The sequence below is a fragment of the Xyrauchen texanus genome, chromosome 11 (genome assembly GCF_025860055.1).
Source record: "Xyrauchen texanus isolate HMW12.3.18 chromosome 11, RBS_HiC_50CHRs, whole genome shotgun sequence".
Taxonomy (NCBI): domain Eukaryota; kingdom Metazoa; phylum Chordata; class Actinopteri; order Cypriniformes; family Catostomidae; genus Xyrauchen; species Xyrauchen texanus.
In genome coordinates this window covers 39,687,089-39,702,184 of record NC_068286.1, presented here as the reverse complement: position 1 = coordinate 39,702,184, position 15,096 = coordinate 39,687,089, and the positions used below count along the sequence as shown (strand labels likewise).

The window sequence follows — 15,096 nt, the reverse complement described above, 5'->3', positions numbered from 1 at the left end:
ATCCCTCAGCATCCCTCACTACTGACCACTTCTGAGTCCTAGACTTCTGCATCCTCATCCTGTGAGAAAGAAAGAAAGAAAGAAAGAAAGAAAGAAAGAAAGAAAGAAAGAAAGAAAGAAAGAAAGAAAGAAATATATACTTCTCCATATTTATTCCAAGGTATTTCAAAGTATACCATGATATTATCATGGTGCATGTCCAAAAACCTGGTATTAACAAGTAAAAAAAACAATCAAACAAACAAACAAACATGGTAACAGCAAGGTATGTTTTTGTAAGCGTAAAGTCAGATAAGACTGTAGAGAGGAAGACACTCAAGTCAATTAGAGATAAATACAATATAAAAACATGCTTTGTTATCATATACTGTACACAAAAACCAATGACAGAAAACAACTTTAAGACTTTAAAATACAATATCTATAGAACATTAGAATAAAGATACATTTAACCCTATTTAAATCACAAAAAAAAAATAAAAAATTATTCAATAATTGAAAACAAGAATATAATCATTCAAATTTGTTTCGCTCCATAAAACTGCACATCTATGCATTACAATAGAAGTTAATTGTACATTTTCCAAAGGTTTATTGGTGCACAAGATGATTAAAGGGATAGTTCACGTAAAAATGAATGTACTGTTACATCGTCTTCAACAGCAAATAAGTATAATATATGATACCAATCTGTCGTTTGAAAATAAAATTACCAATGTTTGTAGAACAGCATTTTTCCACCTAAGAAATATTGCTGAATTACAACACATGCTCTCTGTTGCTAATGCCGAGTCATGCGTTCATGACCTCAAGACTAGATTTTTGTAATGCATTACTGGGAGGATGTCCAGCAAGATCAATAAATAAACTTCAATTGGTTCAAAATTCAGCAGCCAGAGTGCTGACGAGAACCAAGAAATATGATCATATTAGCCCCGTTTTATCGTTGTTACATTGGCTACCTGTTAAATGTAATATTCATTTTAAAATTCTGTTAACTACGAACAAAACTTTTAATTGTCTATCTCCGCTGTACTGAAGTGACCTTCTACCTTGCTCTATTCCATCACGTTCATTACGATCGCAAAATTCTGGCCTGTTAATAGTTCCTAGAATAACAAAATCCACAAAAGGAGGTAGATCCTTTTTATATTTTGCTCCTAAACTATGGAATAGTCTCCCTAACACTGTTCGAGATGCAGACACACTCACTCAGTATAAGTCTAGACTAAAGACTCATCTATTTAGCCAGGCATACACCTAATTTATCCTTCAACTCACAATTAGGCTGCTTTAGTTAGGTCTGCTGGAACCAGAAACCAGTAACACTGACCTGTAACTCTGCAATAAATTGAATGGCATCTATGCTAATTTTATTCTATTTGTTTCACTGTCTCAACCTCGGGACTCCTATCCTGAAGTCACCAGAACCAGCTGGATCCAGTTCCATTCTTGCTTCATGTTGGACTCCACTGCTACGGGCCGCTGTGTGATGATGACTACATGCAGCCAGTGCCAGCCAAACATCACTTCAATCTATTATGATGGACTTCAGAGGATGAACTGATACCAACTCCAACCATAAGACATGGGATACTTCATATGCCTTTGCCTGAACCTTGGAATTAGGATAGACCTCACTGAAATTACCGGCCAGGTTGAACTGCGATGCACCTAACTGATCTCTGCCTGCATCACCTCAGTCTAATGACAGACTACACTCTTGAAATGGAATACATAGACTATCAGTTAATTGCCAACAAAACCCTTCATCAGCCAAATAACAAAGACAAATATGTGAACTTCTGCAGTAAATCCAGGATGGACTTCAAAGACATTAATCATTAATCTTACAGTTCATACAAAATCTATGTTTAAACACTGACCCTTAACACTTACTTAGTTTAATAATTTTAAACCATGACTTGCACTATAAATAAGTAATATTGACATTATATTCATGATGTTTAGCCAGAGGAGAACTGGCCCCAACAGTGAGCCTGGTTTCTTCCAAGGTTATTTTTCTCCATTAACCAACATCTTATGGAGTTTTGTGTTCCTTGCCACAGTCGCCTTCAGCTTGCTTACTGGGGTTATAAATACAATTATTATTTAATTACTTATTTTTTAACACAATTCACAATTGTATTTTATCAAACTACACAATGATGACATTATAGATATTACAGTTTAATTTTCTGTTAATGCACGATCTTCTGTAAAGCTGCTTTGAAACGATGTGTGTTTTCAAAGGCGCTTTACAAATAAAAATGACTTGACTTTCACTTTCACATATGTGGTGCCTGTTTAGTTTCACTTTCACAGATTTAGTGTAAAGAAGGACTAAAATATTTTTCTGTTTCTCACCCACACCTATTATATTGCTTCTGAAGATATGGATTTATACACTGGAGTCTTGCGGATTACTTTTATGTTTCCTTTATGTGATTTTTGGAGCTATGTCTAATCACCATTCACTTGCATTGCATGGACCTACAGATCTGAGATATTTTTCTACAAATCTTCACTTGTGATCCGCTTAAGAAAGAAAGTCATACACATCTAGGATGTCATGAGGGTGAGTGAATGATAAGAGAATAAATGTATTTTTATGGTGAATTATCCCTTTAATAAACAATGGCGTGCAGTGCAAAAACCGGGTACCCCTTCAATCCTTCACACATTTTCTGTCACTCTGCTAATACAAATGAATTGCAGAACCCTTTAAAATATCCTGTGAAGGGGGACAGAGTAATGTAGAGCTAAAGCACGATAATGAGCAGTTTTGATTGGTTGCCAAGGATCGCTTACAATCCGTTAAACAGGAACAATGAGAAGATATTTATGGTAGTTTACCTTATATTTAAGCTGTTTTTGAAGTTGTATATATGTGTATTTTAATGCATTTATTTACTTAATGGACATATATTTTGAAATAAATAGGGGAAGAATGTTTCATAGTTGAATAACGTTCCCATCTCAGTTTATGTCACACACACACACACACACACACACACACACACACACACACATGTTGTGTTTCCATGTTTTATGGGGACTTTCCATAGACATAATGGTTTTTATACTGTACAAACTTTATATTCTATCCCCTAAACCTAACCCTACCCCTAAACCTAACCCTCACAGAAAACTTTCTGCATTTTTACATTTTCAAAAAACATAATTTAGTATGATTTATAAGCTGTTTTCCTCATGGGGACCGACAAAATGTCCCCACAAGGTCAAAAATTTCGGGTTTTACTATCCTTATGGGGACATTTGGTCCCCACAAAGTGATAAATACACGCTCACACATACACACACACACACACACACACACACACACACACACGTTGTGTTTCCATGTTTTATGGGGACTTTCCATAGACATAATGGTTTTTATACTGTACAAACTTTATATTCTATCCCCTAAACCTAACCCTACCCCTAAACCTAACCCTCACAGAAAACTTTCTGCATTTTTACATTTTCAAAAAACATAATTTAGTATGATTTATAAGCTGTTTTCCTCATGGAGACCGACAAAATATCCCCACAAGGTAAAAAATTTCGGGTTTTACTATCCTTATGGGGACATTTGGTCCCCACAAAGTGATAAATACACGCTCACACACACATACACACACACACACACACACACACACACACACACACACACACACACACACACACACATACATATGTAGTGTTTCCATGTTTTATGGGGACTTTCCATAGACATAATGGTTTTTATACTGTACAAACTTTATATTCTATCCCCTAAACCTAACCCTACCCCTAAACCTAACCCTCACAGAAAACTTTCTGCATTTTTACATTTTCAAAAACATAATTTAGTATGATTTATAAGCTGTTTTCCTCATGGGGACCGACAAAATGTCCCCACAAGGTCAAAAATTTCGGGTTTTACTATCCTTATGGGGACATTTGGTCCCCACAAAGTGATAAATACACGCTCACACACACACACACACACACACACACACACATGTTGTGTTTCCATGTTTTATGGGGACTTTCCATAGACATAATGGTTTTTATACTGTACAAACTTTATATTCTATCCCCTAAACCTACCCTACCCCTAAACCTAACCCTCACAGAAAACTTTCTGCATTTTTACATTTTCAAAAAACATAATTTAGTATGATTTATAAGCTGTTTTCCTCATGGGGACCGACAAAATGTCCCCACAAGGTCAAAATTTTCGGGTTTTACTATCCTTATGGGGACATTTGGTCCCCACAAAGTGATAAATACACGCTCACACACACACACACACACACACACACACACACACACACACACACACACACACACACACACACACACACACACACACACACACAGGCCATTTCTGTCTCCCAAACCTCCTGATCACAGATCCATCAGCCTGCAGTAATTCCTGCTCTATCACTCGAGGGATCTGTACTTTCTTAAAGCCCCAAAGGTAGCTTAGAGCCTAGGGGAATGAGGCACACACTACATTAAAGCTAATTGATCCTTATGTGTAAGTGTCATTCAGGTCAGGATAAAATCACAGCTGTGAAAGGAGAGAGAGACACGAACATAATGGAGATTTAAAAAGAGCAACTACTTGGGTCTTTTACACTGTGCAGCAGAGGTTGCCTTAAAAAAAGGAAAAACGAATGATCAGCAATTGTATCATGAGGTAAGCATAAAATGTTCACTAATTCAATGGGATAATTAAGACAATTATTCCACTTATACCACCTTTACAGGTTTTTAAGTTTATCTATACGTTTTAAGGGCCTAAAATATTCGAGTGCCCTAAAATATTAAGCTACTTTGTTGTAATTTGGAACAACTGTGGCGAGTCAACAAACGTGCAACTACTGTACTTCATAGCCTTGCAAACAGAGTAAAACACTCTTGCATTAACATATGTTCACCTTGCTACTGCATATTTCACTGCAGCCACAGAGGCAGAATATTACTGTATGAATATTACTAGGTTGGATTACATGTCAGGGATTTGATGACATAAATAAATCTGCTTAATTAATTATTTTTTTCATGAAAATGTTTGTCATTGATTTATTTTTTTAACTAACTGTTTTCTAAAAGCAATAAGGCACGCAAAGCATTGTTATATTGTAAATGTGTTCATGGCTGAAGGGGTTTTGCAGGCAACAACCATATAGTACAACCTCTTTACCTTATTTCTTAGATTTAATCAGAAAAATATATGTATTTAGTGAATGTAGGGATCTTCCATAAACGTAATATTAATATTCACAATATGATGTTATTAAGCGGTCAGGGATGACTGCTGTAAATGTCATCTCACCTGAGTGAAGTCATCTCGAGCACAGGGCAGATCTGTGGCAAGGAATGGATCGCCCTCATGCGTCTCCATTCTTTCTCCATGTACCACCGTGACCTGGACATCCTGCCTGACCTCTTGACCTCCAGCAGACCCCCCCATTAAGGCTGACATGCCATCTTGCTCATGGAAGGTCACCTGAAAAGAAGGTTAAATATAGTCTTTTTCTTCAAAAAAATTATTAATATTCCCATATTTTGATTATGCTAATTTATTTTAAGTGATTCAATTCAGATTAAGTTGATTTATTGGAAGTGATTTTGATTACATGATTAAAGTGATTATACTCCATTATTTAATAATCTTTTTCTTGTTATGAGTAGCAGCATCATTTCCCTTTAAATGACACAGTACCTGCCTTATTACTTCAATAGCGTGTTTATTTTGTTAAATTAGAGATAATTTGTAACAGCACATTAAAAACTAATGAAAACTAAGGAAAGTTTTTCTTTGTCTTTCTAAAATAAATGTACACAAGAGCTCAAACACACACCTGCAAACACTAGCCATCTAAAGCTATCTATCTTAGCAGTTTATTTAAGGGAACACCATTGACTTCTATTGTTTCTTTTATAAAGATGAATACAAGGACTACAAACTAACCCTAACTCAAGCCTTACCCTTGGCAAAAAGAAAACTAAGTAAAACTGATGGACGTTGGGGGCAGTTATATAAAAATAATTTTCCTCAAAAAGGAATGTCGCCAAATGTTAACATAGGGATGTTTAGTCAGATTAAGCTCACTCTTGGGAACAAAAAATGTCCTAAAAGCATAGGTAAGTAAACCCACACACACATACCTCTGTTTGATGTCCTTCACTCTTCAGTACTGTCCTCTTCTTTACTTTGGAGTAGTCGTCTCCCTGCGCCACACTGACAGGCTGCTGACCGGAGCCCTCCACCCTCACCTGCCCTTTCTCCACGCCATCAGATGAGACGCACCGTCGAATCATATTCCGGGTCACCTGAACAGGAAACAGACATACATTCTGTATCACAATCAGCATAAAAACAAAGAGGATGGATGGATGGATGGATGGATACCTTCTTCACTACCAAGTTTCCCTGTGCATCCGTGTATTGCTCTTCTGTTACAGACTGTGGAGGAATATCTGAAACATCATCACCCTGTTGAAGAAACCAGGAAAACAATCAATATATGTCGCCTGCTAAAACGGTGTTCTCCATATGAGGAAACTTCATGTTGATGTAAAATGGACAACTTCTACCAATAATAGGAGAGCAGGGAGGTTAAGCTACAGCTGAAAAATGAAAAATATCAAGTAGTTTCAGTTTACATTACATTAACCTTTGTTCAAAATGAAATGAAGTTAAAATGATTGATATTATTGCTATTTACTGTGATATTTCACTACTTTTAGCCCAAAGTGAATGAAATGCCCAAAAACCAGCCTCCAGATGGTCTCTAATGGCACTGTATTACTCATGTATTGGTTTCAATATCAAAGTCAGTTTTGTTCATCTATACATTTCACAGTGGTATTTTGAAACATTACCATGACATCAACAATTAAATCTCTTTCATCTGCAGAATGGTACATTATTAGATAGGTCACTGCTTTTAATTTTAAGTTATAAAGACTTTAATAACATTGAGAGACCATATGGAAGATTCAGGTTAGGTTATTCAGAAGGTCTTTACACCCAAAGCTGCGCATGTGGTGCATGTTAAGAAACAATGAAAGAGATTTCACACTGAAGCTCCAATATCAAGCAAGCACTCTCCAGGCACAGTTCTGAGACCCTGTATCTGAATAATTACTCTCATTTGCACCACTCTCTTGGTCAGCAAATCCTCATCAGAGCTATCCGAAAGCACACCTACTACCTCATCAATCTCCTAACTAAGCAGTATTATGAAATGTAATATATAAAATATATAATATTTAATACAAATTATAATTAAATATGTTTTACAAATCAATGTTTTGCTGCCCCATCTCATACAGAAAATTCCTCAGACCAAACTCAGAATATGAGAGCATCTGCCAGAAAGATCGAATGCCAAGTTAAGTTTTGTTTAGTTTAACCACTAAGGCAAAAGAACACTTAAAACAAGAGAGGGGGCATCAAAACATTGTAAACTTGAAACCATGCACCATCTGTTAAAACCTCTTGTATGAAACATCACTTTAATTATCAGGTAAATCAAAGCAAACCATTAATCAGTTGTCTAGTTGTTTGTATAAAAAAATCTCAAAATAAAATAAAACAACAATTCTTAATGTTTTATGAACAACTGGAAAAGATAACATCACTATAATATGTAAGGTACTTTCCCAAACAGCCTAAAATCTACCTACACTATTAAAGGATTAACTCTAAGAAACCTCAAACTATCTATTTGCTGTACACTGTAAAAATGAAAAGATACTCAAAGCACCCTTTTGGGTTCCACAGCTGCAACAATAGCAGAGATCTTTTCTGTTTTTTGAAAAACTTGCTCTTAGTTCCTGCATGAACTCTAAAAAAAAATTGAAGGACTATTAATGGTCCCTTGAGTAACCTCATCATAAGGGAAAGGCTTTGAGGCACTCAAAATATATCTTGAAGTTCTTTGAGTGCATAAGAGGCTTCTATAAAGGGTGTCTGGAGGATCTCTAGAGGGTTCCAGAGGTGTGACATGTGAAGAACCCCAAATGGTGCCATGAGTATCTTTCAGGTTTTACAGTGTAGATCAAACTCATTCAGCAGGAAATAAAATTGGGTAGCTCATAGAAGGATAGGGGGGATGAGGCGATGGGGGTCATGCTCAGGACTCTTACCCTCCTCAGATCCTCATCATCATCATTATACTCAGCCCCTCCTCGAGGAGGAAGCTCCTGAACAGTTCCTGCAGAAGAATACAGACTTTTCTGCTCACTTGGAAAGCCAATGTCTTTCTTTTGTGCATTCTCATTTGGTTCATGTATGATGGGAGAATCCTCAAAATCGTCACTGTCTGATGATCTGACAGACCAGTGAGGGCTTTCATGGGAGTGACTTCTGACATCTTGTTGTTGCTGTTGTAGTTCATGAACAGTAGACTTCAAGAATTTGTTACTAAGGGAAATGGCACTTTTCCAAGGCTCGTCTTCCTCTGGTTCAGAGAAGTCTGAGTTGGTCTGTTTGCAGTTGAAAAAAGTCTCAAGATCAGAGTCTTTATGTTGTTCAGTGCTTAATAAGTCTATGGGTTTTGGTCTTTCATCTAAGGTTTTGCAAGTCTTTTGTATGTCAGTGGTAAAATGCATTCCCAAACCAACCTCTAATTCCTTATTTTCGCTCTGATCAGTTTGGGATGTAGTATCTTCTTGCGACTCTACTGATTTTTTATTAGTTGTTGATTGCAGTTCTTGCGATACATCAAGATGGTGTTTTTCACTTTCAACTCCAAGAACTGGGGAAACACACACATCCGAGACTGGTTGATCAGATGATGTTTTTTCTGTTTGAGCTGTTTTCTTAAGTTCCTCAAATGCTGGATTCATGTTAAGGTTGACTGCCAAGGGTTCAGAGGACTCAGAGAGACAACGTCCAAAATTATGTTCTTTTGACTGACGGGATGTTGCACCAGACATAAATGATGCAGACTGTGATCGTTTTGAATCTTTGAATATTTTGGACCTGCCATTGCCATCCTGAGAGAGCAGTAAAGCAATAACTTCTTTTTGGGAAACAGGTTCACGAAGCACTGAATTCATGTTAAGAGTGACCACCAATGGTTGAGAAGACTCAGAGAGACAACGGCCAAAAAGTGTTTCTTCTGACTGCTTGGATGTTACACCAGACATAAATGATTCTGAATGTGGTCGGTTTAGACCTTTGGATATTACAAACTTGTCAGTCACTGCCTCTTCTGTAACAGGTATTTCAATACTTGCTGATCCCAGTTCAGAGGACTTCTTCTCAAAGTCAAAATAATCACAAGTTATGACTGTTTCTGGTGTTTGTGGACTGATGTCAGAGCTAAAGAAGGGAGACGTTTCACTGAGCTGTTCGGCTTCCGTTTGAATCCATGTGTCTGTTTCAGTCTCCGATTGGGACAACAGTTCATTTTTAAAGCCGCGAGTGTCATCTTTGAGAGATCCATGAGTTAAATCCAATTGCGTACATACATCCTCCTCAAAATGATGATATTTATATTCCTGGTCATCATAATTCTCCCTGAAGGTTTCTGGGTTATGCTCTGTAGACTCAAATGGCTGCAGACATGAGGTTTCATGTGCATGGAAATCAGTTTGTTTCTCTACTGTAAGATCAACTTTGGTCAAAACGGACTCTGAAGGCTGCTCTTGGGAGCTGTTGGTTTCAGATTGCTCATTATTTAAAATTGTGATCTCATGATGTATGAATGAAGATGCAGAGTAAATTGGATGAGAGGTTTCAGCTAATTCTTGCTTTTCTACTTGATGGCTTTGCAGTGATGACTCTGAATCCAAATCACTGAACTGTTCTGGTGTAAGAAAGACCTGATCTGATTCAGGGGAGGTCTTAATGAGATCTGGCGTCACTCTTGAAACCACCTGATACATTTCAGCACTGTGTGAGACAGTATCACTAGCTAAGCTTTTGGTATTTGAAAGAGCAAAAACGGAGAATGAAGGACTTGTACTTTGGCCAGAAGTTCGGTTGCTCTCAGGAACCAATCCAACAGTTTCAAAGAGTTTAATTTCATGGCATGGAGACAACTGTGGAGTGTCTGGAGTTTCAAAGAGATGTGCCTCTAAAGATTTTTCATTACTTTCTAAATCACTTTTTTCATATACCGGTGAGCCTTGATCCAGACACACAGGACTTTCCTCTTGACACTTTGGTTCTTCCAGTTGAGGTTCTTCCACTTGACTCTCTGGAGAAGTATGTTTCAGTAGGTTGGGTACTATGTGGCCAGGTTCAGCTATTGACAAGACTGAATTTACACCAGAAGAAAATCTGGCAATAGATACCTGACTAAAATCAAAGCCATCATTGGATGGTTCTATTGATTTTTGATTAAATTCTGACAGACTCTTCAAATCTACTGATGATGGAGAGAGACAAGCATTTTCATGGTCTGAAAGTTCACAATGAGCTTGATGATCCTCCTCAGATGATGCTGAAACCTATGATGTAAATTATATGAGGCATGGAAAAGTATGAAAAGGGAATGAGATGAAATTTGAGGGATATTTACATCTAGTGGGAGATAAACATGAAATCCAACAGTTAAACATATCCATGTGTAAAAATCCTGTAACCATTCTGCAAACATTTCTTACTCAGGAGGGTCAGAGAGAGCAGTCTGCAATCATCAGTTAGTGTCATCGCCTAAACACAAGTGATTTCCAATGAGGGGTATGTAATCAGGTGCCAGGTGGTACACAAAATAATTGGATTTTTAAATGTATGACTTAAACTAAAAAATAATAGGCATTAGGGCTTGGTAAAGATAGCCAATAGATTTTCCAATGAATCGCAATCTTCATTTGAATTATCTCAAAATTGATTCTTAATATCTCAAGATCAATCTGCGTGTTGAGAGTAATGCTTCCAAAGATAAAATACACGCCTTCCATTTGTCATTGATAATGACTCGTTTAATACCATTTGTTTAGTTAATTGTTGATTGAAAATAACAAAAAACAAACATTCAATTCTATTGAAGAAGCCATGATACTCCATTGTTGTTAATGTGCGCTCAACCATACCATTTCATCCCTTGTTCTACATGTCAATGTAAATACTGCTAACAAGCAGGCTAAAGCGATGCCCTGTAATAACTGGTGAATGAGGTATGCACTCTATCCAATGGACGTTCACTCATCTCCTAGATCTACATATATTTAGAGTTATTTCTACACAAGCTCATGCTAAGATGTATAGATTAAAATCTTGAAACAAAAGGGGTCCCAAAAATTTAGAGACCAAAACAGGGAGCCAAGACTAAATCAATGGTGAGTGGTATTGTATAGCCTTATGTGATTGATAAGAATGGATAGAGAAAGCTTTTGGACACCACCAATTATTAGCACATTATATCTTTTGTGCAATCTATCATTTGTGAACTAGAAAACTGCAGCCCCTGTACAAAGTTCCTTGTCTGTGCTGTTATTGAAACCTCTGGTTCCCTTTACAAAAAGCTTCACTTTGATGCTGCGCTGCTAAGCGCTACGGGGAACTCTAGCTGTGTAACACGTCAATGAACATTGACTGGAATTTATAGCCTCGGTTGATGTAATCATTAGATGCACCTGTGGCCAGGCTATAAATGGATACGTCACCAGGTGTCGTCAGAAACTCTTTTTTCAGAGCGATTCTGTTTCTGTGTGTTTCACAAACCCTGTCAAAACTTTCTTTCCTCTGTTAGGAGTTAGAATCAGTTAGACAGTGTGCAGTGAACGTTGTTCTCTTTGTTCTCTTTTTCTTCTCTCTTCTGTTTAGAAAATATTATATATATATATATATATATATATATATATATATATATACATATATATATATATATATATATATATATATATATATATATATATATATATATTTTTTTTTTTTTTTTTCAAAGAAAAAAGAGAGAATGACTGAAAGCCGCAAACGGTGCGTGTTCCCCTCTTCTTTCTCTATAGCTGAAGAGGACACACATCAATGTTTGCTCTGTTTGTTTGGGGGTAAGAGCACGCTGCTCTCGCGTTGCAGCAGGGCGGGTGCCAGCACTGCGATTTGCTTTAACAGGCAGAGTGCTTCGTGCTCGCCTCGCTTGCTTCCGGGAGTCAGCACTCACGAAAAATAAAAAAAAAATAAAGATCGTTCGTGGGGCTCTTGCATGGATTTGGCTGAGGAGCAAGAGACGGGTTGATCCCTTTCTCTTGCTCTCTCCCCAAACCCAGCTGGTCCTTCACATGATCTCGAAGCGCGTTCCAACGCTTCTTCGGGTCACGAGGAGGATCGCGATTCTCTTCCCACCTCCGAGTTTTCCGTCCGCGATAAAAAAATCTACGGAGGAATTGCTTGATGTTGTTACTCAAGCGGTTGCCAGATTGGACTGGCTACGCGAAAAAGAGACACCAAACCCTCCAAATTAGGGGATAGATTTTATCTTCCAGTCTAAGAAAGGGAATGCCTCATGAGTCCCATCCCTTGTTTGATAACCTCCATGAAGAGCTTTTTCACTCATGGAGGAACCCCTAAAAAAATAAAAAATAAAAAAATAAATATATATATATATATATATATACATTTTCTTCCCGTGTTCACATACCCTCGACGTCATTATATTCGACCATCGTGGGTGCTGAGGCACGGGGGTATTCAGTGATGCCACCGGTCGAAGAGACGCTTGCGGGCTATCTCTCGCCGGGCTCGGCATCGTCACTTAAGAAGCCCTCTCTCCCCTCAAAGCCTTGTAGGACAACCTCCACTTTAGTGGGAAGGGCTTATCAAGCAGCAGGTCAGACTGGTGCTGCTCTGCACACCATGCTGTTTTACAGGCGTACCAGAATGACCTCCCGGACGACCTGAGTGTGGGTTCTGCGCTTGACGAGCAAGCCTCAGACCCGCCTCAGTCCTGTCTGAACGGAGGCTCAAAAGCAAAGCGTGGCGAGTCGTGCTCCTCCTTCCAGGGATTGGGGACAGTCTCGCCTCCCTCGCCAGCCCCCGAAGTCAGGGCTATCATTTCTAGTAAGAAAAAACCCTGACAGTCTTGTGCATAGATTAGGGGGTAGCTCCCCTCGGGACGGGGCGCGTGCTTCACTTCACCCCTCCCAGTACCCCCTCGAAGCCCCTCCATTCCCGCCACCTCTTGGTGTTTCGGGTTGCAGAGGCTTCCGTCAAAATTGGGTGTTTTCGCTGTTCCTGCATTTTATTCAGGACGCGAAACACCCGACAACCCCTCAACAGGAAGTGTTAAAATATAATACCCAGCTCAGAGATCCTGGCAGCGTGGAAACTTTTGCCGGATATATTCTTTTCTGTAGGTCTTATAAGGGTGTCAGGATTTAATTCACTCGCCGCTTTTCCGTGTTTCAACGGCGTGTTCTCACTACTGTAAACCGGATTTCATTTTTTGTAAAAACAAAAAACTCAATCTCCTGGTTAAAGGGGCCATGGTATGTGTTCCCCTTCCAGAGAGAGAGTTAGGTTATTACACTAAATACTTCCCGTTTCCCATGGAGGGTGAGGGGTGACGTCTGGCTTAGATCTTAAAGCTTGAACTACCCGTGGGTTTTCAAGTCCAAGATGATGCCTGTCAAGACGGTCGTGTCTCAAGCCCTACAACTCGTTTGGCTGGTCACCATCGATCTTATGATGCACTTCTATACTTCATTTAGAAGTTCTGCCACAACATGGAAAGTTCCTGAGGTTCACTTCCGGGGGCGAAGTCTTCCAGTGTCAGGTTCTTTCACTCAGCCTAGCCCTTTTTACCCGCACATTCACAATGCATGATGTAGCGCTGGCTCCTTGCGACTCCGGGGCATCTGCATTCTGAATTATGTAGACGACTGGCTGATCCTAGCGCAGTTCCAGGAACTGGCAGTTCAGCACAGGGACATCGTCTTAGCTCATCTGTTTCTCTGGGGTTGAGGCTCAACGCCAAGAAAAGCGTCCTCTCTCCCACTCAGAACACTGTCTATCGGGGCATCGTATGGAGTTCAATCACAATGCGGGCACAACTGTCTCCCGCTAGGATTGAGTCCATTCAGATCACCCTGAGCAAAGTCAGGCTAGGTCAAGGTTGCACTGTTATCAGTATCAATGATTTCCAGGTCTCAGGGCGACCGCGTCCATGGTGATCCCTCTGGACCTTCTGCTCATGAGACCATTTTTGTTGAGGCCAAAAGTCAGGGGATTTCTTCCAAGGGCCAAAACCCCTAGGCTAAATAGTGTTACGTGCCTCAGGCTTCGTTCCCTTTCTATGTGGTTCAGACCCCGGTTTTCTGCCTTGGGTCCCACTCTAGGTGCGTCTTGTTGTTGCAGGCTGCTAACGACAGACGCCTCCCTGATGGGCGGGGTAGCGGCCTTAAGTGGTCGTCCAGCTTAAGGGGATAGGAGGGTCGTCAGCTCGGTTGTCACAGTCACTGTCTCTGGTTGATGGCTGTATTTCTGGCCCTGAAATACCTCCTCCTGAGGCTGCCATGTCTTGGTGCGGGTGGACAATACAGCGGTAGCCTCTTACATAAATCATCAAGGAGACCCATGGGGCTCTCTCCTGAGGTTATCGAGACCTTTTTAAATGCCGGGCTTTTTCCACTTGGAACAAGTTTGGGTGAGATCTTAGGGCAGAAGAGGACCTCTTCGCCTCTATGAATAGCGCAATGTCTCCTCTACTTCTCCCTGAAATCACCCAGCCCCTTGGGTCTGGACGTTAAGACACATACATGACCCAGAATGCGTCTGTATGCATTTCCCCGGTTTCTCTGCTCCCGGGAGTCTTGGCAATGTTCACCAGCAAGGGTCTTGCCTTCTATTAATGGCGCTGCGCTGGCCGAACAGGATATGTTTCTCAGAGTTAATTCCTCTCCTCGACGGCTCGCCTTGGGCGATTCCGAACAGGGAGGACCTTCTCATCCTTGGCCCGAATTGTGAAACCTTTCATGTCTGGCCCCTAAGGGTACCGAATGAGGTTCACAGGGTTTTCTCTTGAGGTTATCGAGACCAGTTCAAGTGCTAGGGCTCCCCTTCCACTTGGAACTGATCTGGGTAGATTTTACAGGGCAGAAGAGGACCTCTTCGCCTCTGTTGATAGCGCAATGTCTCCT

The 15,096-nt window shown here is 39.7% G+C and overlaps 1 protein-coding gene across 1 annotated transcript in view; it reads right to left on the bottom strand.

The window, feature by feature from the left end:
- The window catches only part of LOC127651398 (ankyrin-2-like), a 100,758-nt gene that overhangs the window by 1,919 nt on the left and 83,743 nt on the right, over positions 1-15,096 (bottom strand). Inside the window, 5 exon segments of the mRNA XM_052137193.1 lie at positions 2-59; positions 4,392-4,483; positions 5,333-5,506; positions 6,169-6,333; positions 6,413-6,496. Of these exon segments, the coding sequence (XP_051993153.1) occupies positions 2-59; positions 4,392-4,483; positions 5,333-5,506; positions 6,169-6,333; positions 6,413-6,496 (573 nt within the window).